Genomic DNA, 22,248 nt, shown 5'->3' with positions numbered 1-22,248 from the left:
TTGGTAAAAATACAGCTCTTAATATATCTACTAAAGACTTTTGGCATCATGAAAATACTTATTTCATAAATGTTATATGATGATGAAAATAATTACATGCTAATAAATAATTGAGTTAAAAATGAAATTTCATTTTTAAAAATGAAAAGTTAATCTGAGTAATTAATGTCTAAGGAAGGAATTTATATAGTTTCATTTACTATAGCAGTATATATAATATATGTATATATTAGAGATGTGTACATATGTGTGCCTGTTCATATGAGGACACTATCATATTTTTTTATTCATATAAATGGCATCTATTTACAAACAGTTTTTTTTTCAAATACTTTTAGGAAACAATGAATGTCCAATTACCTTGTGATAAATAGCATAACAAGTCATTGGCTTCTCAAGGTGTCAAAATTGGAATCATATTTTTATTATTAGGGAAAAATTTTCCTAAATACAAATATGCTAGGGAAAATATTTTATTAATTTATTCATACAGTCAATAAACATTTATTGTGTATTACATGTTGGGGCAAACACAAAAACAGACAAAAAGAAGTTCCTGTCTTTAGGGAGCTCACTATCTAATGGAATAGAGTCCAGGGGTCCTCAAACTTTTTAAATAAGGGGCCAGTTCATTGTCCCTCAGACTGCTGGAGGGCCAGACTATAGTAAAAACAAGAACTTTGTTTTGTGGGCCTTTAAATAAAGAAACTTCATAGCCCTGGGTGAAGAGGATAAATGTCCTCAGCTGCCAAATCTGGCCCGTGGGCCATAGTTTGAGGACCCCTGGAATAGACAGTAAGCAAACCAATTGTACGATGAGCTATATACAGGATAAAAAGGAAATAATTAAAAGAGGAAAGATAACAGAATGAACAGGTGTTTTAAAGACTTCCTCTACAAGGTGGTATTTTAGTGTGAGAAATAATGAATTTGGGCTCCTACTCTATTCTAATCAGTATCAATCAATCTGATATGACTCCACAGGGGCAGTTATTATAAATTCTCAGAGCTGTGAGCTGCAGATTCTAAGTTCAGTTTGCTTAAATATGTTCTACCCTTGTTCTTCCTTATCCTGATAAACAAGTCCAGTGTGGCAGAGGTGACTCAACTACATAAAAAGTTCTCCAATTTTTTAAAAAATATCTCCAGACCATTCTCTCTTGTCCAACATGATCAGGTAACCATTTTATGACCACCTTATGACCTCATAGGCAAGGGAGATATCTCATCTTTCACCCAACCTCCCACAGCTTATATCATCTCTTCCTGAGTAACCTAAGGAGAATCCTGTCCATCTTATAACAATTTATTCAGTGGAGATACCCCATGCATCATCCAATACATGACGCTGCTGACATATTTTTGTTTATGTGTCATATATCAAATTAATGGAATTTTTCTGAACTTGATATAGTTATTCTTGAGTGTGTAGATATTTATTTTTGTAAAAATAAAGCCTGGGAAGGAGGGGGCATCTAAGATATGAGGTTCACTTCATTTAGAGGAGCTCTTAGACTCTTTATTACAGTAATACTGACTCAGAGCTTTGCCTCCATCTCTTTCATTACAGGTTAGATAATTTTAATCCCCACATTAGCTGGAATTTGAAGGAAGTCAGGGAATTCAGGAGACAGAAATTCAGAGGAAGAGAATTCTATGCATGGGAGACAGCAAGAAAAAAAGCTGAGAGTTTTCTTTCTTAATTTCAATTATTGACAGATTAATAAAATAAAAATTAATAATTAAAAGTATTTATGAGCAACTTAGTAGAACAAGACAAAAGTATAAAATAGCTTCATAATAACTGGAAAGAAATTACCATATAGCAACTGGAATTCATTTAATTTAGTTAAACAAATTTTAAGTACACCTAGGCAATGCACTGAGCTTAACACTATTAAAAAGATATGTAAGTCATTGTTCCTCCTTTTGAAGAGCTTATAATATTTTAGGGAGAATTTAAATATATGATGAAGACACATGATATACATAAATCAATAAACATTTGTTAACTGTTTCTTATGTGCAAAGCATTCTGCTAAACACTTTTCAAATATTATCTCATTTAAACCTCATAATAACCCTATTGTCTAAACTGGGACAAGCAGAGGTTAAATTACTTGCCCACCTTCACAAAGCTAGAATGTATTTGAGGCCACATTTGAATGTAGGTTTTCTTGACTCTGGGCCTAGATAGCTATCTATCACTGTGCCACCTAATTTTACAGCAATTTAAAGATTAGAAAACACTTACTATCCATTATCTCACTTGAACCTTTCAACAACTCAGTAAGACACTATGTATTCTATTTTGCCTATTTTACAGATAAAGAAACAAAGGTTGATTTGCCCAGGGTCACAAAGTTGGTAAACATCAAAGATGAGGTTTGAACATTCCCACTAAGCAATCATCTACTTTGTCTATCACAGTTAGGATTAAATGGAAGTTGTAGAGAATTTTAAAAATGACATCCACAGAAATCAAACCTTTCAGCACTGGAAAAAGCTGGAAAAAAAAGTCTAAAGGAAAGAACAAATAATCCTACTTTGTAATGAAAGGAATCTGCATTTAAATGCAGATTATCTGTTTGCTCCAAACGTCCAAATATAAAGTGTCAAGAGGAAAAGAAAAGAAATAGTAGCACTATACTAAAAAAAAAAAAAAAAAAAAAAAAAAAAAAAAAAAAAAAAAAAAAAAAAAAAAAAAAAAAAAAAAAAAAAAAAAAAAAAAAAAAAAAAAAAAAAAAAAAAAAAAAAAAGTTAAGAGATCTAAATTGACAGGATGGAGATTTCTAATTATATATATATATATATATATATATATATATATATATTCTTCATCTCCCACATCCATCCCAATTGGTTGTCCTTTCTAATAAAAAAGAGAATAATAGATGAATATTTTAGAAACAATTATAGGTACATAAGTAATTTGAAATGAAACTATCCATGTGAATAGTACAAATTGAAAAGTTAAGATTGTTCCCAGTCTTGAAGTACTGAAAGTGAGTTTAAGGAATCACATTTCAAATGTCAGGGGAAATGTGCTGGTGTGCAAATCCTTGCCTGAAGTTGATTCATGCTGTCTCTAAGAGAAATGAAAATTTAAAATCCATTGAACATGACATGAAGATTATGATCCTGCAGAGGCCAGTGAGCTAGCTGAATTCCTAACCTTGATTTATAATGAAACCCATTATATATTGTTTAAAACTCCACTCAAATTCATTCTACCATATTTCTAAATTTCATACATTAAGTTTGAAAGAAAGTAATATTCACCACTGTGTATCAAATCAATTGCTTTTGTAGAAAATGCAGAAATAAGATTCAACATGATTCAATACCATGTTATACAATAAAACAATTCCTTCCTATGAATCAAAAATCTAAGCTGAAGTTGAATGTTCACTGTAGTCCAAGTATTAAATGTAATCATATAAATGGAAGACCAATGTGAAGAACAGAAGCAGTATTATCAATGTGAGTGGTCCACATGAATCAAATTTCTACCCAATTTAATCTTCAGTTATCTCAGTAGAATCATCATGAATATATATTTTTATATTTATAAATTCACATTAGGCACATTTCTCTATGCACTATTATATAGGGTACAGTTGAATTATATGTACAAAATATTGGTTATGGTATTACATTTTTAGAAAGCAGAATGAGGCAGCATTTAAAGAACTGACAAGAATATACAAAAATAAAGTAATAAGACAAAGCTGTACCAAGACTTTACATTTAGAAATTATACAAAATTTAGGAATAACTAGGTTGAATTAACTTCGATATGTTTACTTTACTGGTGCCATTCTTCACATATTTTTAATACAGGTCAGAACTCTGAAAGCTAAACCTAGAATCAAAATCTTTAATTTCTCTTAATTTACACATTTTAACATGTATAATGTTACCTTTTTGAATAGCTTATTTGGTGAATATAATCTAACTCATGATATAAGAGGCAGCAAGATGATATGGGGGTGGGATCCTGGACCTAGACTCAGGAAAACCTGAATTCAAATACAACCTCAAACATTTATTAGCTGTGTGACCCCAGAAAAGTCATTTAACCACTCAAGCCTGTTTTCTGTTTGTAAAAGAGAAACAATAATAATAGAACATATTTCCAAGCTTGTAAAGATCAAATGAAATAACATTTTAAGTGCTTTATAAACTATAAGTACTACATAAATGTTATTATTACATTATATAATATAGGTATTATATGGCTTATGGATTTCAAAGTTTTGAAAAACAGAACAAAAGATATTCCACCATAACTCAGTGTTAATGAATTAGTGTTATCACAATGACAAGATCCTCCCAACTTCTATTTCTTCCAATCTTCTAAGAGATCTGTTCCCAAACCTATCCTCTTCCTATCATTTTCAGTCTTTACTTCTACACTGGCTCCTTCATTTCTGCCTTCAAACACGGACAAGTTTCCCTAACCTGAGAAAATTTTCTCTTGAACCTACTCCTTGTGCAGCTATTTCCTTCCTTTCATAGACAAACTTATTCCACATGGAGTCCATAATTCTCATCTCTATTTCCTTAACTTCTTTTCCTTGCTTACCTCTAAATAATGTCTTCTCCTGGTATCTCTGAACCTACTGAAATAATTTTTAGTTGAATCAGGTCATTTTATCTCATCTTCCTCATGTTTTGTTTTTGCTATTTTTTGAAAAAAATCACCCCATTTTCTCTAAACTCTTTGCTATTGGGCTCTATGGCAGTATGTTCTTATTGATCCTTCTCTAACTTTGAGTAATCATCTTCCTGCTCACTTTTAACTATAGTGTCTCCCACCCAGTCTCAGTTTTTCAAGATTTTTCTTTTGACTATCACCTTATCTCTAAACCATGACCAAATTTCTAGATACTTTTCTTTTTTTTCCTTACTCAATACATATAAACCCCCTATCTCTTCAACTCACACATTTTATCACTTCTTGCCAACTATCTCAGTTGTTAGGTTCACATCTTTGCAGCTGTATTTGACTTCTCTTCCCTTCATCCCTATCTCCAATTAGTTCCCAGCTTCTTCAAATTCAGATCTAATAAATATGCATTAAAAATCTACTGTCACTGTTCTTAATACTGGAGAAAATGTGGTTACAATAAGATATGACACTTGCCTTTTTTGGAGCTTATAATCTAATAGATGAAATATAAACATAAACAAATATCATGCATGGTTTCACATAAAATATATTAGAGAACTAAAAAAAAAAACTAAGTGTTGTTAAGTCTGAGGAAGACAAAGTTAATTCAAGAAGGTTTCATAGAGGAGGAAACATTTGAATTGGGGTTTAAAAAAATGCAACAGGCGAAGAAGAAAAAGGATATTCCAGGCATATGTAATAGCATAAAAAAAGAGGGAAAAAGAACATGAACTTAGTGAAGGTTTGAAATCAGAAGATCTAGATTAGGCTACTCAGTACTTGTATAACATCAAGGAATTCATTTAATCTGTGTAAAATGAGAAGGTTGGACTGGGCCATAGTGAAGTTATCGTCTGTCTAACTCAATGACCCTATGATCCCACTCTACATACATGAGCAAAGTTTTGAGCAGAGGAGTGACTTGACCAGATTGTTGAATAAGGGCACTTAATCCACTATCCATATGAAAGAGAGATTAAAGCAAGGAGAAAGTAAATGTAGAAAGAATTTGAAGAGTCCTTATCACAATGTAAGAGATAAAGGGGGCCTATACTAGGATGGTACACAGTGGAAGAGATAAGAAATGGATGTAAAAAATTATCCAAAGATAAAACTGACAGGAATTTAAAACTGATTGACTATGGGAGGTAGAGTAGACAAAGAATCAAAAATAACACCAATAATTTGAACATGGGAGACTGGGTGAATAGTAATGCAAGAAATGGAAATAATGTAACCTATTATAGAGAAAAATGAAAATGCCTTTCCTCTGGAGTCAGAGAACAATGGTTCAAAACCCATCAGTGATGTTTACTACTAGTATTACCTTGAGCAGGTTATTTAAAGTCCATTCTCTTAACCCTTCATTCCCCGTAAAATGACTGAGTTAGGCTAACAGGGCATCTGAAGTCTTTTCCAAGTCTAGATCTAATCTGTCAATGATCAGATTTATATGGAAAGGTAAGATGGTTTGGGGATACTCAAGTTTGAAATTTTCTATATATAAGTGGAGAAAATTAAAAGCTCAATAAAGTTTAGGTCTAAAAATGCAGACTTTCAAGTCACCTGCAGAAAGATAGGTAAGGCGAGTAAAAGAAACTGCCAAAGGAGGCAATAGTGGGAGAGAAGGTGGGGAGAAAAGATGAAGAAAATTATTGAAATATTCACTGATTTATGGAGGTCAGAATGAACCCTAAAATAGTTCAATAAATCTGGTCATTACATCATAAGTGACCTTTGAAAGAAAAGTTTCATAAGAATATTAAGAATAAATTCATATGACAAGGGATTGAAAAATAACACATGGGAACAGGTAAATTGGAGGCATTAGGTAGCAAAATTTTTTCAAGAATTTAGTCAAAGAAACATGACTAAACAAAGTTTAGAAACAAAGACCATAACATGAAAAATACATGTTAGCATTTGGAAGGAAACTAGTGGAGGAAGAAAGCTTTTTGAGACATGAGAGAGGATGTTGATGGAACAAGATTGCAGAAGTGGGAGGGAATAATCATTTGCAAAGTAATTGCTTGAGTGAAGAGTACAGATTACTTCCTCAGTGACTAGGTGAAGAAAGAAGTGAAGGAATGATAGTGAGATCAAGTTTTGAATAATGGAGGAGGAGAGTTCAGGGAGATTAAATAGTATTGAAGGGACCTAAATTATCTGCAATTAAGTCTTGGATATGTAGGTATAGTTTTGGGGGCAGGAGGAGAGAGGAAGAGGCTGGGAGGTCCTATTCAGGGAGCTGACAAGAGTAGAGTTAAAAGCATATTAAGTAGAAGCAAAAGTTCAACTCGGATTATGGGTGGGTGTGGGTGAAATAAGCCACGGGTATGTGTGGGTGAAATAAGCAATAATTATTATTATTCATTTGAATCTTCTGATCTTTTTCAAAGGAGATGGCAAAAATGATCCTGGCATGTATTGCCATCCTTCTATAATTCATTTATACTTAATGTTCTAAAGACTTCCATTGATACATAAAATTATTGCTTTTTTTGTAATTTAATAAAAACATTGAGCTTTTATTCATCTTTTGTTGGGTTACCAAAAGAATTTTCAAGGAAACTACAACAGCAGACAAGAAAAGAGGAATCATATTTTTTCATAAAATTTCCACAAGATTGTAATTTCTTTAATGAATTTTCAATGTCTTGAAAGCGACTACAAACATTGTTCCTAAATTTTCATGAATCAATATTATTCCCAGATAATTAAGAGGAAAAATTTTATATGAAATAATACTGCAGTGAGATCTTTATTAGTAGCATACTGATTTGTTGTGTTAGTTTATGAAAGACATATACTTCTCTTCTATAGTTCTAGCTAGCAGGATGGGTCGTGCTAGGTATTTAGCAGATGCTAAATATTTGCAACCTTAAGGAATATATTTTATACTTTCTTTCATAAACTTGCAAAATCTCCACAATTTCTGGTGGCAATGACCTGATTCTAAATTTCCCACCATTATAAACTCCTTAGTTTCTATAACCAAATCTATATAAGCCATCTATTTACTCAATACATCTTTACTGACATATTACTGGGTGAATTCACATAGGGATCACCTGTGGAAGACATTTTGATCCTACTTAAATCTTAGCTGGTACTATTATTATTACTACTCCCATTATTACCACCACTGCTACTACTACCACTAGTATTATTACTATTCTACTATTACCACAAATACTAAATCTTTAGTGTATTTTTTTCTTGGTTTTGGGAATTCTGATGTGTCTTCTTTAGATGTTTGAGATATTTAAGATAGAAGAAAAAAGTAATAGAGGGATAATTATGAATATATAAATTTATTTTTAAAAATAGAGGGATAATTATCAATATCTAAATTTATGAAAATTATAAATAATAGAGCAGTTAGATAGAGATAGCAGTGGATAGAGTACTGGACCTGGAGTCAGGAGAACCTGAGTTCAAGTGTGGCCTCTGATACTTAAGATGTACTAGCTATGACTTTGAGCAAATTACTTAATCCCAATTGCCTCGCAAAACAAAACAAAACAAAAAAAAACACAACCTGACTATTTTTCCCCATCTTTATTAATGACTAATTCTTATGTTCTATAATTGCTACAAATAAATTAAGTACAAAATCATGTACTTTCATGACACAGAATCATCACTGCATAGGACAAGACAAAAACAGATTTTTGCATAAAATTTGTGATCAGATTTTTAAAATGCATCTTTCTGAAAGTTCAATTAATCAAATATGGAAATAACAAAAAATAATGATATCTTACATTTGTATGGCAAGGTATTTTTATAAATATTATCTTATTTGGTCCTCAAAACAGTCCTGTGACTTAGGGATAGTAAATATTATCAACATTTTATAGTGAATACCCTCAGTTACAAAGTGAGTTAATTAATTTACTTACCTAAATTCTAAAGCTAGTAAGTTTTTGAAATTGGCCTGATCCCTATTACACTGTAATTTCTACTACAGAAACAATATTAATAATGCTTTATAATGAAACAGGGTTTAACCTAAAATATAATATCTGTTGTTAGCTTATTAATAATGTTCTTAAAGGTCACTAGTATTTGTTTTACACTCTGTGAGGGTCTTAACTTGACAAGTAACTCCTGAGAGGCATATAAATCAGGACCATTAATGGAAAACATTATTTGTTTTGCCTAATAATGTAATAAAAACTATTACTGTAACTTATTTCACACAAGCAGATTCTGTTCTAAGTTAAAGATGCCAAAGAAACATTTTAGCTAAACAAAATTTGTTCCATTAATTCATCACCAGGCTGTCTTCAGGGTGGTAAAAAATTCAAATAAGCAATTTTCATAGCTCATTGGTAAAAGAAGAAGACATACCTAAGAAATGCCAGATTAAATACCAGTATTAAATGACTGGTGCATTAAAAGGAAAGAATTACATATGGCAGACAATCCTACCTGTGGATTGAATGAAACTGTACTCTGCATAAGAAAAAAAAGGAAAATATATATTTTCTGCATGAATCTGCAAAGACTAACTTGACTCATTATTGACTACACACAGATAAATCATTTCTTGATCCTAAAAAAATTTTACAATGCAGTTTTTGCAATTCTCCCCACTTTTGCAATAAAATTGCTAGACATCAAGATATGTTGACTTGATTTGGAGTATGCCTTTTCTATGTTTGCTGCATATGCCCATAATGAACTTTGAATTTCCACGTTTGTTCCAAGAAATACAATAGACAGACACAATTTACTTTGCAAACTGAAATTGCTATTATATGTCCAAGTAGAAATTTACTCATAGGAAGCCAAGTATTCCAATGATCCAAACAAGTTTTTCTCATACCTGATATTAAGCTTACCAAAACCATGAAATAAATAAATACAAAAAGCATTCATAAACTGTATTAATTGATAATGTCCATAAAAAAAGAGAATTAATGTAGTAAACAGAAAAAAAGAACCTACCTTCATGACCAATAACAGACCTGGAGCCTGTGTGAAAGCTAACAATTCCTGCAACATGGTCATTGGCCAAAATATTCACTGTAACAGTGTCAGCACTGGGCAAAATACGACTCCCACCTTCAGTGTAAACCAAACTGACTATAATGCTTTCATCATCCTCAGGCTCAGAATCATCTAAAATGGTCAAAGTCACCGTCTTTTTGGTTTCACCTAAAGTAATGACATAAACAAGAACAACATAATCACTGATTTTAAAGGTCAATTCATTATTTTCACAAGTACTAGGAAGGGGCAACTCTGCTGTACCAGTATTCATTCTTAAAGTGAGTTTCTTTAGGCACAGATCTGCGTCATTATCATAATCAATAAACCCCAATATCTCTCTGTTGTTTGTTTATATTCCTGGTGCTAAGTACAGTGCCTGACACACAATAAGCATTTAATAAATGTTTGTTTACCTGACTGTATGGCTTTTAAAGTCTTTCACAGTTTTCCCCTTTATTATATATTATCCTACTTCCTACATCCTGTAGTGCAGTCAAACTGATGTTCTCTCTATTACACACACACACATACACACACACACACACACAAACGCACACAATTTTATCTCCCTATCTCTATGCCTGGAATGTATTCTCTCCTCATCAGTGTTTTACAGAATCCCTTTCTTCATTCAAGTCACAGATAAAGCACCATTTTCTACATGAAACCTCCCTGATCTGCCCAGCCCTTCCATAACTACTTTGTATAAAATTTTCTCATTTAAAAAAATATTATTCTGTGTGTATATAAATATATCTCTCTCTCTCTCTCATATAGATAGATATATATATATATATATCTATCTATATGAGAGAGAGATATATAATTTTTTTGTCATGGTGCCCCTGTGCCTGGCACACATTATATGCTTGAAAAGTACTTCCTGTCTGATTTATAATTAAGGACAAACACAATAAGAGAAAAGAATTGGAAAAGTTACTCTACTCTCTCTGTGTATATGTAGTGCATATATAGAATATTGTATGCTACCATATATTATTGTGCATACAATATATACTATACATATATGTCATACTGAATTATATACTATGTAATATTTAAATTATATGCCATCTATTATATATTATATTATTCATGGAATATATACTGTATATTATATACTATATATAATCTCACACATACATATATGTTGCACATAATACATATTGCATGTGCAATATATCATATATAACATACAAAAATGTATTTTATTATATAATGTATTTTAGTATAGTTAATAAATAGCACAATTATTATATAATTATATTTAAATATATTTTATATTATATACTATATCATAAAATACGCTATACCACATGACAATATAGTATACCATATTTTTAAGTATGATATCTATAATATACTGTATATGTAATATATAGTATATGATCCATATATGTATGCATTATCTTATATCATGCATATGTAACTGTATGTTATGTATAATATTACAGCATATACTATCCATATAACATATAGTATATATGCTATACCATATAGTACAAATTTAATAGTATAGTAAAAGCTATACATTATATTATATAGACAATAAATAGTATTTGCAACATACCGTACAACTATGAAGTATACAATATATGGTATATGATATAATACACATTACATATATCATATGTTATACATATTATTTATTATATAATATGTATTAATATATAATAAAATATTACTAATATGTAGTATATAATAAAACTATATGCTATATTGCATATAGTATACTATAAAATGTAATATATATATAACTTAATTCCTTTCTCTATATACAGTATGTTGTATATACTATCTATATTGTATAATGTATATTGCATGTACTTTGTAGTGTATAGACCTTATATGTATGGGATTATATATATGTTATGAATACATATGTGCATATAAATATATAAGATACTAGTTAGAATCATAGACATTCCAAATCTTGCTAAAATATGAAAATAATAAATATTGACATTGAAATAATGTTAAAGCTCACCGTCAGCAAAAGTCAGAATCTCTCCTTCCCCTATAAAGTCTATACCTTCAATAGCTGTTCCACCAACCACACGCCACTCCACCGTGACCTGGCCTAAGCTGCCCCCTATCCTCTCAATTGATAGGTGTATCAAGGTTTGGGGCTGCTCTTGAACTTCCACATACTGGCCATCCTCTGATGTATTGGGGCTGATACTGTAGATTTTGAATACTCCAAAGGCATCACCATTCAACATTATGACAACTGTAGAGGTATTTGGCTGTCCAATGGTTGGCTGGTTTGGGGGGCTGGCTGAGATGTTCATCAGTTTAACCTCTAGAAGGGAAATAAGGAAACTCTCATCCATCTCTGGGACATCATCAGAAAGGATGGAGACTGTAAGGTTTGCGAATTCATCGCCCTCCAACATTATAGCCCACTGCCTTATCACAGGCTCATAATCACTTCCTGCCACAGCCTGTCGGCTAAAAAGGGCAGCTACCCTTGTCATGTTTTTCTGATAGGTCCAGAATTCTGAGCTGTTTTCAATTGGAGTAGTCCAAGTGATAATCCAAAAACACTGGGGAATCTCAGAAGAAACAGAAATGGAAAAGGCTAAACATGCTTGTTCTTTAAGGCACAGAGTGGCACATGTGTGCTGAGGATCCAGCATTGTAGAGACATTCACCCAAGTTCTTCCAAGGTGGTCAGAAATCTGTTGAGTTGGTGATTCATAAAAGGACAGGACATCCTGACCTTCCTCCATTGCAAGAGCCACAACATCAATATCTGATGTGTTATAATAGATCAGCAGCTGGCCAAATCGTCCTCCGCTAAAAAATGCAGTGAAAATTGAGAGCCAGATTAGTTCATCAGAATGATTTTACTTAAATTATCCACATTAAAGAAGCTTGAATTATTGTTTTTTCACACTTCCCATCATGTTAAACTGCCAAAAAAAACTTAGTTTCTAAAAATTATCATGATGAGAAATGATATGATAATAAAAAATTATAAAATAATAATCTAGGTCAGTTCATCTCTTTTTTAAATGTAAAACTAAGAAATCAGACTAGATTTTCTTTAAGGATCCAGCATCCCTCTGAAACTTACTTTCCATGTGACATTGGGCAAGTCACTTAATTTTCTTAGGTCTCATTTTTCTCACTTGAGGAAAAGGAAGGGATTGACCTCTAAAATGCATTCCAGTTCTAAAACTATAATTTTATGAGCTGAATTATATAATGTCCTTTTTATTTAAAAATAGATGTTGGGAAATTAGTTTAAAGAAAGATTTATTATTTAGCTTTCATAAGTGACATCATGATGCAAGTCATTGGAATTCCTTCTCAAATCTATTTGTATATTATTCCCCTACTCTATTCCCCACCCCCGTTTTATTAAATTATAATGAAATCACAAAAAAAGTAATATGAGTAACTTTTGAGGAGGAATGGCTTTTTAAAAAATTTGGCTTCTGACTACAAGTATTTAGATAGATCACATTCTCAATTATAGAGTTTTCACCTTAGAACTGATAGAAAAAAAAATAAATCATTGAGTTTTATTTTATTTAAAAACAAGCATCCATTTCATTCCAAGGTATGTCCACTAGAACAAGGCCATGAAAAAAACTTAACCATTAAAGCTATCCAAAAGTTAAATGAGCTACCCAGAGAGGTGCTATGTTTTCCCCTCCCAGGAGGTCTCCAAGTAATGGGTATACAACTACTTATTACCTAGGTGATCATGGCCATGCCTTAGACTAGATGGCCACTGAGATCTCTCTGTATTCTTAAATTCTGTGCCTGTGAAATTGTTGACTAAATTAAAGGCTTTAAAATTATGCTTATAAATAAGCAATCAGCAAGTATTATATTTCACAAAGAAATTTAATCAACTATTGTGTATCTTGTAAAATATCTTGGAAATCACAATCATCAAATCATTTAAATATTCAAGAAATTCCAACCAAAATCAGAATATTTGTTTTACAGACCTTCTCCTGACAGTTATGTTGACACAAGAACTTTTCTCCAGAGGTTCCTGGACACGATAAATGGATTGAGAAAAGGCTACTGTACCATAAGGATTATCATTGGCAGGTACAATAATATTTGCCACTCCGTCTAACCCAATTGTACCTCCACCAGAGGCATGAGTTAGTTGCACTTGGATAACCTAATAGGAAAGAGTGAAAAACTTTCTCAATAATATCCGAGTTCTGAGATCAGAGTAAGAATGATAACAGAAATATTTCAAAATAGCCTAACAGTTCTGATTCAGTTGACTCAAAAAGTAATGATTTAGGAAAGACTGAAAAATCCTTTATGAAACATACAAATAAATTAATTGCCCTCCCCCAATTGCTTGAAAAGAAACATAATCATTAATGGGGAGCAAGGTAGCACAGATGGACCTGGAGTCAGGATAACCTAAGCTCAAATGTGTCTTAAGACATTCATCAACTGTATGACCCTGGTCAATTCACTTAATCTCTGTCTGCCTCCATTTCCTCAACTGTAAAAGGAGGATCATCTCACCTGTCTCACAAGGTTCAAAAGAGATCAAAAGGCTAATATTTATAACATGCTTAGCACAGTAACTTAGAACTTAGAATATAATGGAACAATAAATATTCACTTTCTCCCTTTCCCTTCTCCTTTGGGTCTAGCCAGAGACTAGCACAATTTGACATAGTAGATTCTTAAATGTTTGTGGATTGACTGATTACTATTGTTTTTGGTTGTCCTTTCTTGAAGGCGACCATAATATCAGGAAAGGAATGTCATGGCATGAAAATGAATTCGAGTTAAATGAGGAAGGGCTGTGAAGTCACCAGCCTCTCCTTTCTCCTCTTTGAAAACTTGCCTATGGTCATATCATGGGCTTTCTCATGAGAAAAATATCTATTCAACTATATTATTTAGACAGAAGTGAATTCATTTTCTTCATCAGCTAAAGTATACTTTTATTTCTTGTTGCATAAACTATTTTAGCTTATTGTAACAATATAAGACGGAAACTTTCTGACAAAATAAAATATATATTGAATGCTTTAAAGCACATGATTTTTTAAAAAATGTATACCTATTGGCTAATCTCCAAACTACAGATTTTTTTTCACTTGTATATAGAAAAACAATTCACACTTAAAGGAAATTCTGTAGGTTTCATCCTGACACCTAATACTAATAGCACCAACATTCTATCATTCTAAATTCATAAAAGAAAAACAATATTTAGAACCATGTTTCTTAGAAAATCATTATAGGCTCAGATTTTAATGCTGCTTGTGTTTGATTAAGAAAGTTTTATTCTCATACAATAATATTATTAGAATTAACTTAGATTCACAGTAAATCTAAATTTTTATTTCTTCAGCAAGCCTCTTCATCATAAAGAAACTGAGATTGGGAAGGTGCTTAATGTGGGTGACAATCTTTAATTTAAACAGATTGGCTCACGCTAAAGCCAAAAGGAAGCACAGATTCAATCAAATTAAAAATTAACATTATCTTAAATGGAATAGAAAGAAAAAAATCATGGCCCAGATATTCTAAATGCTTAACTATAATAACTAAAGTCCACATATATCTTACAGAAGAAACTCTATGAACATACAGATTAGTAAAGTATTGATAACACTACACAATACCTTATGGAATTACTATTTTTTAATGAAGCTTAGGATTTCATTTTCCATTGCATATTTAAAAAATCTTTTGTTAAATGATATATTAAATACTCGTTTTCAAATATAACAGCACTAATATTCCTACACACGTTTTAATAATCATAAGACAAGGTAACAGAAGTTGATTTACAGTGTCATTCTAGACTAGCTCTTCTTCTCACCTCTTCAATTTCCGGAACGTCGTCAGCCAGGACCTCTAACAACAAGGTTTGAATGGTTTCCCCAGGGGCAAAGGTCACATTACCTGAGACAACTCGCAGGTCACCAGTGGCAAGTTCTCCATTAATGGTGGCAACCCATTGAACAGTGACATTGCCGAGTGTCCCAGAATTGCGAATTATTGGCAGGTTTACCTTCACAGAATTAACCTCAGGCTCTTCTACTATAAGTTTAGTAGTCTGAAAAACTGAAGTGTGAAGCACAGTTAGTTTCAAACACATGGTAAAGACAAGTCTGCGATGAGTGGTAAGTAAGAAATTGGCCACCTGATTAATTGGTTTTGGGGTATTTGAGATTTTTCTGCTATTCAGTCTTGATAGCTTAACACTAAGAAATAGGGAATGCTGCCAGTTACCAAATAAACTATTCTGTGGTTTCTTTCCTCTTGGGAGTGGAAATTTTCTAAGTATAGAAGATGCTAACCTAATTCACTACTAATGGCAATCAAGGCGGGACTATATTGTATCTGTTCAGCAGTTAATCAATAAGCCTCTTGAATAGACTCCCTGCTACTTATCCAGGGAACTAACAAAGTCTCAATAGAAAAGTGAAAGGATTCATTCTTTAATTCTATGAAAATGAAAGGAAATCTGTCATATGGCACATTTTATCTCCTCATTTCCCAACTGATGAGTCTGAAGAGTGAAACAAAGTGATCCAGTTTACCAAATAATCCATAAGGATCGTCGGAAGCCTCGATAATGATGATTGCCTCTGTTAATGCTCCAAGTCTGGCACCTCCAGTTGTTTCATTCAGCAGTTGCACTAGAAAAGATTCTTCCAGCTCAGGGTATATGTCATTAATGATATATATTGGCACAGCTTTACTGGTTTCACCTTCTAGCAAGACCACGTCGGATGAGGCTATACTGTAGTCTTCACCTACCAAGTCAAAAAAGCAATATGCTTTTAAACTCTAAACTAAAACAAAAAGAAGTTAAATATTTTAAGAAAACTGATCTATTAATTTACAAAAATCTTAGTCATGGGATCACAGATCTAGAGTTGGAAGGGATCTTAAAGGTCATCATATACAACCTTCTCCTTTTACAGATAAGGAAACTAAAGTCCAGAAAGTTTAATTAGGAGGTCTTCACCTTTTTGTGTGTAACAATCTCCTTTGGATGTCTGGTGAAGCCCATTTTTTATATTTTTAAATACATAAAATAAAATAAATAAGACTACAAAGGAAACCAATTATAACAAAATACAGTTGTCATTTTTTAAAAGTCCACAGACCCCAGATTAAAAATGCCTGGGTTAAGTCATTTACCCAGGTTTCCACTGCTAGTAAGTATGTAAAAAAGTCTTTGAAATCAAGTTTTCCTGACTCCAGACTAAGGTTCTATCTATTATACTAAGAAACCTACAAACTTTGTCTAATATACCCCAGAATTAAAAAGCAAAGCAACTCTTATAATTAAAACTCTAGGTCATTTCTCCTTCCAAGGCAGAACCATTTCCAAATCTTCACATATGATCATTACTTACTATTCAGGTTTCCATATCTGTATCAAACATTAAAAATATAGAAACAAATTTCTGATCATACTTGGTAGATTAAATAATCCACTCTCTCTCAAAATTTTTTTATTGTGGTAGAACCTTACACTTTAAACCAAACTCTAATTTTTACAACTCTTTTTATATGCCTAAGAGTAATAATAAATTCCATATAATATATGCCTGATTTAAAAGAAAAAATAGAAAATTATTTATTTTCAGGAGAATTTTATTCCAAATTCAAAAATACTATCTTATTTTAATGAGAACATAATAGCTAACTATTGTTTAGTACATTTGTTTACAATTTCTTTTTATTGTATACCCTTTCAATGAAATATTTATGTGCTTATGCCTCTAATAAGCCCATATGTGTTTATTCATAAATTTATTCATAAATTCACACTAATTCATAAATGTTTGTGTACTATTATGTGACTTCAGCTATGCAACCCAAAACAAATATGGCTCTGGAAGAGCGATTTACTCTTAGTAAATTTATTAGCGATTTATTTACAAAAGCATTGCCTTTGGCTGCAAAATCTGATCTCCAAATGAATGTCTACTACAATCACAAGGTGACTAGAGACAGGGGATGGGTATTCAGGGGATGGGGAAAAGAATTTCCCCACTGACATCTATACTACTTCTGCTTAACAGCTGTTAGGTTATAGCTGCCCTTAGGGAATGCCAGTTAAGATAGCAAGGGTTGTGAGCTGCTCCAGAAGGCAGACACAGAGTGGGAGAATATTGCAGGATAATGGTTGAAAGGTTTAGGTACTTACATTGGAGACAAGCCCCACAACTGTCTACTTCAGGAAGAGTAAAATGTGATCTATCGATTGGATGATTTCACCTCTTAAAAACATTCCATGTTCTTTCTCACTATTCCCACTCTGAAGAACACTGACTCAGTATTTTAAAACTGGGAACAATATTCCCTAGACTTCCCAAGTTCACTCTGTATAGGATTCCACAAAAAAGTTGCATATCCCTATTACTTAACGGAGCCTATATTCTGAGGAAAGCTTTCAATTGACTATCTTTTTTTTTATTTAAGTCTTCATTTTACTTTAGAATTTGCTGTTCTTTGTACTCCAAAGCATTTTTAATTTTGACAGAATCAAAAAACTCTTTGTAAAATGTAAAGTGTGTGTGTGTGTGTGTGTGTGTGTGTGTGTGTGTAGTGCACTGGAAGTAATATAATTAATCTATAGTAACAACTGATTTTTTTCAGTATATAGGTGGATGTTTTTTTCATCTTGTTTGTGACGATTATGGCCTTCTTTCTATAAGCTTTGCATTTTTACATAACTATTGATATGAAAATATTTGATATTTTCATGTAAATGAAACATATAATGATATTAAAAGTATGGATAAAAATGATAGAATTTCAGAGTTGGAAATGGCTTTGGTGGCCATCTAATCTTATTATGCAATTTTGCTTGAATATTTCCAATGGCAGGGGGTAGTCTTTGAGGAAAGAGATATCTACTTCTTCTCAAAGTATTCCATTCTAACTTTAGTATAGACTGAATTACCCCTAGGGCTCCAATTCAACCCATCGAGACAGCAGAACAACATGAATGCTACTTTCATTTGACAGTCTTTCAAATACTTAAACTCTCAATCTAAACATCTCCGATTTTTCAACCAATCATTAGACATCACAAATTCAAGATCCCCTTGATATTGTCTGCTAGATAATTTCAATTTCTCCATTTTTTGCCCAAAAGTTGACTCTCAGAAATTAACATGATGCTATAGGTAAGATCTAATCAGAACAGAACATAACAGATCTAATTCATCTTTCTTCCAGAAACTAAGCTGTATAAATATATACTAATGATTTTGATGTAAACTGTGTCCCCTTTAATTTGGGGGGGCCCTGATGCAAACTGTGACCCCTTTAATCTTTGGGGAGAAAGGGGAGAAAGGAATCTTTAGGAGAAAGTTAATTCAGGGTCTTAAACCCTCCTGATCTCTGGGTGAGGGGAGCACACCCTTCTGTTCATAAGGGAAACTCCCAGATAACTAATCTCAATCAATTGGAGATCTTGGCTTGGGTCATAATCACCACCCTCTACTGGATTGAAGATTAGTCTCTCAAACTGCTCCCTAGCTTGGGACCTGGACAAACCCAATAAAACCAAAGACCTGTCAATCCATCTCTGCTAATTCCTAACAGGAGTTTGGCTGCTAAGAAAGCTGTTTTATGAGCATAGATAAATCCATTCTTGCCACAAACCTCGAGCCTGTATTCACTGGGGTTTGCAAATTCTTGATGGCCAAAGGGGATCCCATTGCTGTCACAGGATCTCTCAACCCTCAATTCTCACACTTCATCAATTTTATATACACACTTCCCAGTACCAGTGAACATATCATTGATTGATTCCAGACCAATAAATAGCCAATTTTTCAGCAATGTGATGGATTCCAACCAATCTCTAAGAGATCCTTGCATCAAATGAATGTGTGAACTTTAAACACCTATTACAAGAAGGTCGATATTAATGGAATATCTTTTCAAAGCTGAAGCAAGAAAATTCCCTGCCTGGGATATCCACATACTCCTGTGGATTGGGCACAGGGTGTAAAATCAAAAGATCTGTATTTGAATCTGAATCATATGTATAAACATAAGAACCCTCTCTGAGTTTCAATTTACCCATTTATAAAATGGGATCAGTAAAACCTGAACTAACTCCCTCATAAAGATATAAGGAGAATACCTTTTAAATTGTTAAGAAATATTTGTGTAGCAAAGTTATTATTGTTGTTATTTACATAGTGGTATTGGCAGTAATCTTAATTTTGTTAAAACTGTAAAGACCATCAGGGTAGTAAAAGAAGACTGATCCTAGGAATTTAGCAGCAGATTTTCTGGAAATTTAGTATGAACAAAAACAGCATTTAGCATTTAGCAAAATGCCATGAGGATTGAGAACTGAAGGCATACATTTTAGCTTTTCTTACCCTTTAACCTCACTTAATCCTTGCTAAGATCAGCTAATGAGTGTCATGTACATTTTGTTGTTTTTGGGGAGGGGGGTTTGCTCACTAATTTAAAAATTCATAGCATCACGATAGATAGATGAATAGATGGATGGATGGACAGAAAGACAATAGATAAATATATAAAAATCTTTAAAAATGACAAGCCAAGATTTTTCATTCCTTTGACTAATTAACAAGAGTCTCATCAATGCAAAAAACAGCTTTAGGCACAAATCCTTTTCAAAAGTTGCAAGAGTATTGTTGGGGGAGAAGAGGTAACCAGTTCCCTAAGATTAAATTAGAAATGAAAAATCTGGTCCATGTGAATTAAAGAGCTCATGCAGATTATTGTCTGTTTTCATGGGCTCTCCTTATAGAAATGAAGAATTAAAAAGTACAAAAAACATATCCGTTGCCAAGCATTAAGAACCCATGGCTGCTTGTTTTTTTTCTGTTCTTCGACAGCAACTTACACATGTATCTCTCTTCAAGGATGATCACAAAGAGGACACAAAACAATCCTAATAATGTCCCATCTAATTTAGAATTGGCTACTTACACTTTTGATCATCATATAAAATGCCTGGGTTAAAAAATGACTCCTCTGGTAATTCCCACTAAATTTATGGTCATTTATTGTCTCAAATATATGATGCAAAATACTTATTGTCAGTGACTGAATGTGCAAGAATACATTTTTTCATTATTTTACTTGATTTTTTGAAATATTACATGTATACCCATAGTTTTTCCTTTTGTTCTGATTTTTGATTCATAAGGAAATGTGCATTAAAAAGTAGCATACATACATAAACAGGAAAAGAAATAAAACAATTAGTAAGGGAAAAAAAGAAAAAATGAATATTGAATGTGTATTCATAGTGGCTGCATTTAGAAGAAGCATTTAGAAGAAATTTACAAATTCCTACAGCAGTCCCGTGTATCAGTTTCAGAATTTATCCTTTCTCACCAGCTATTGCAGTTATTGGCACAGCTTTAAACTTCACAGAAACATCTGCAAAAACTCCTCCTGTTCTCGTCACATTGATAATTGGTCCAACATGATTTTCTGCAACTCGAACAATTGGTGCTGAGAGTTGCAAAGTTCCAAATGCATCATCATTGGCAAGGATAATTAAATGAGCAATGGTGTCTACCTTGGATCCTAGACGTGGAGAATTTGGAACTGAAAAGTAAAGAGAAAACAATAAAAGTTCAATACAGACTCTCAATCCAAGTATTGCATTCCTTATGTGCTAATAATTGGAAATAATTATGACAACATCCATGATGGGATGAAAGTCATGTAAATACCCTTTCTCAACTCATTCTTGGATCAACCCTCAATTGTGGAGAGCTGAAAGCAGTATGTGTAGCACCAACCTTAAAAAAACAACAATCAGATATTTATTAAGCACCCTCTTGTCCATTATACAGCATTAAGGACTACAACACACAGAACATTTAACTAAGACAGAGTCCTATGTCCTCATAGGATGAGATGCCAAAACACATAATTAGGCAATATTTATAGCTACAAGGAATTCCCAGGGAGAAAATTTTCTCTACTAATACATATCAATATCTGTAATTATTATTTTAAAGGAAGGGTTCTTATTTTTTTGTGTGTCAGGGACCTCACTGACAATCTGGCTTAGTTTATGGACCCCTCCTAAGAATAATGTTTTAGAATTTAAAAAATACCCAGAATTATTTATAAAAGAAACCAATTATATACAAGTTCACAGGCCCCATGTGAAGAAACCCTGCCATAGTAAGTTGAAATCTTATTATAAGTAATAATAAGACCTAATGTTTATATAGTAGTTTCAGGTCTACAAAGTCCTTTATCTCATGTCATTTTCCCCTATCAAGTAGCTATTTTTATCCCCATTTTACAGAGGAGGAAACTAGAGTTGGCAAAGGTTATGCAACTTGCTTAACACCATGAAATTAATATGTATCAAATGCAACATCTGAAATTCAGTTCTTTCTAAATCTGAGGCTGGCTACACCCTATGTCATCATGCCTCATACTAAAAAACTACATGAATACTTCATTAGACATCTTCAAAAGAAACTTATTTAAGGTAGAAGTTAACCCTGCCACTCCTTCTGTGATTTTGCTCATATAATTGGGCTTTCATAGATAGAATTAGCTCTCTATTTCTTCCTTCTTTATAT

General features: G+C 32.6%; 1 protein-coding gene across 1 annotated transcript in view; it reads right to left on the bottom strand.

Annotated features, from left to right (window-relative positions):
* Nucleotides 1–22,248, bottom strand: part of ADGRV1 (adhesion G protein-coupled receptor V1) — a 668,591-nt gene that overhangs the window by 541,760 nt on the left and 104,583 nt on the right. The window contains exons 29-34 of the mRNA XM_031938764.1: nt 21,035–21,250; nt 16,225–16,440; nt 15,501–15,745; nt 13,642–13,823; nt 11,664–12,475; nt 9,632–9,841 (exon numbers count right to left, since the gene is read on the bottom strand). Coding sequence (XP_031794624.1) covers nt 9,632–9,841; nt 11,664–12,475; nt 13,642–13,823; nt 15,501–15,745; nt 16,225–16,440; nt 21,035–21,250 — 1,881 coding nt within the window. The remainder of the gene's footprint in view (nt 1–9,631; nt 9,842–11,663; nt 12,476–13,641; nt 13,824–15,500; nt 15,746–16,224; nt 16,441–21,034; nt 21,251–22,248) is intronic.

The sequence above is a fragment of the Sarcophilus harrisii genome, chromosome 1 (assembly GCF_902635505.1).
Source record: "Sarcophilus harrisii chromosome 1, mSarHar1.11, whole genome shotgun sequence".
In the NCBI taxonomy this organism is placed as follows: domain Eukaryota; kingdom Metazoa; phylum Chordata; class Mammalia; order Dasyuromorphia; family Dasyuridae; genus Sarcophilus; species Sarcophilus harrisii.
This window is presented reverse-complemented; position numbering and strand designations above follow the sequence as displayed.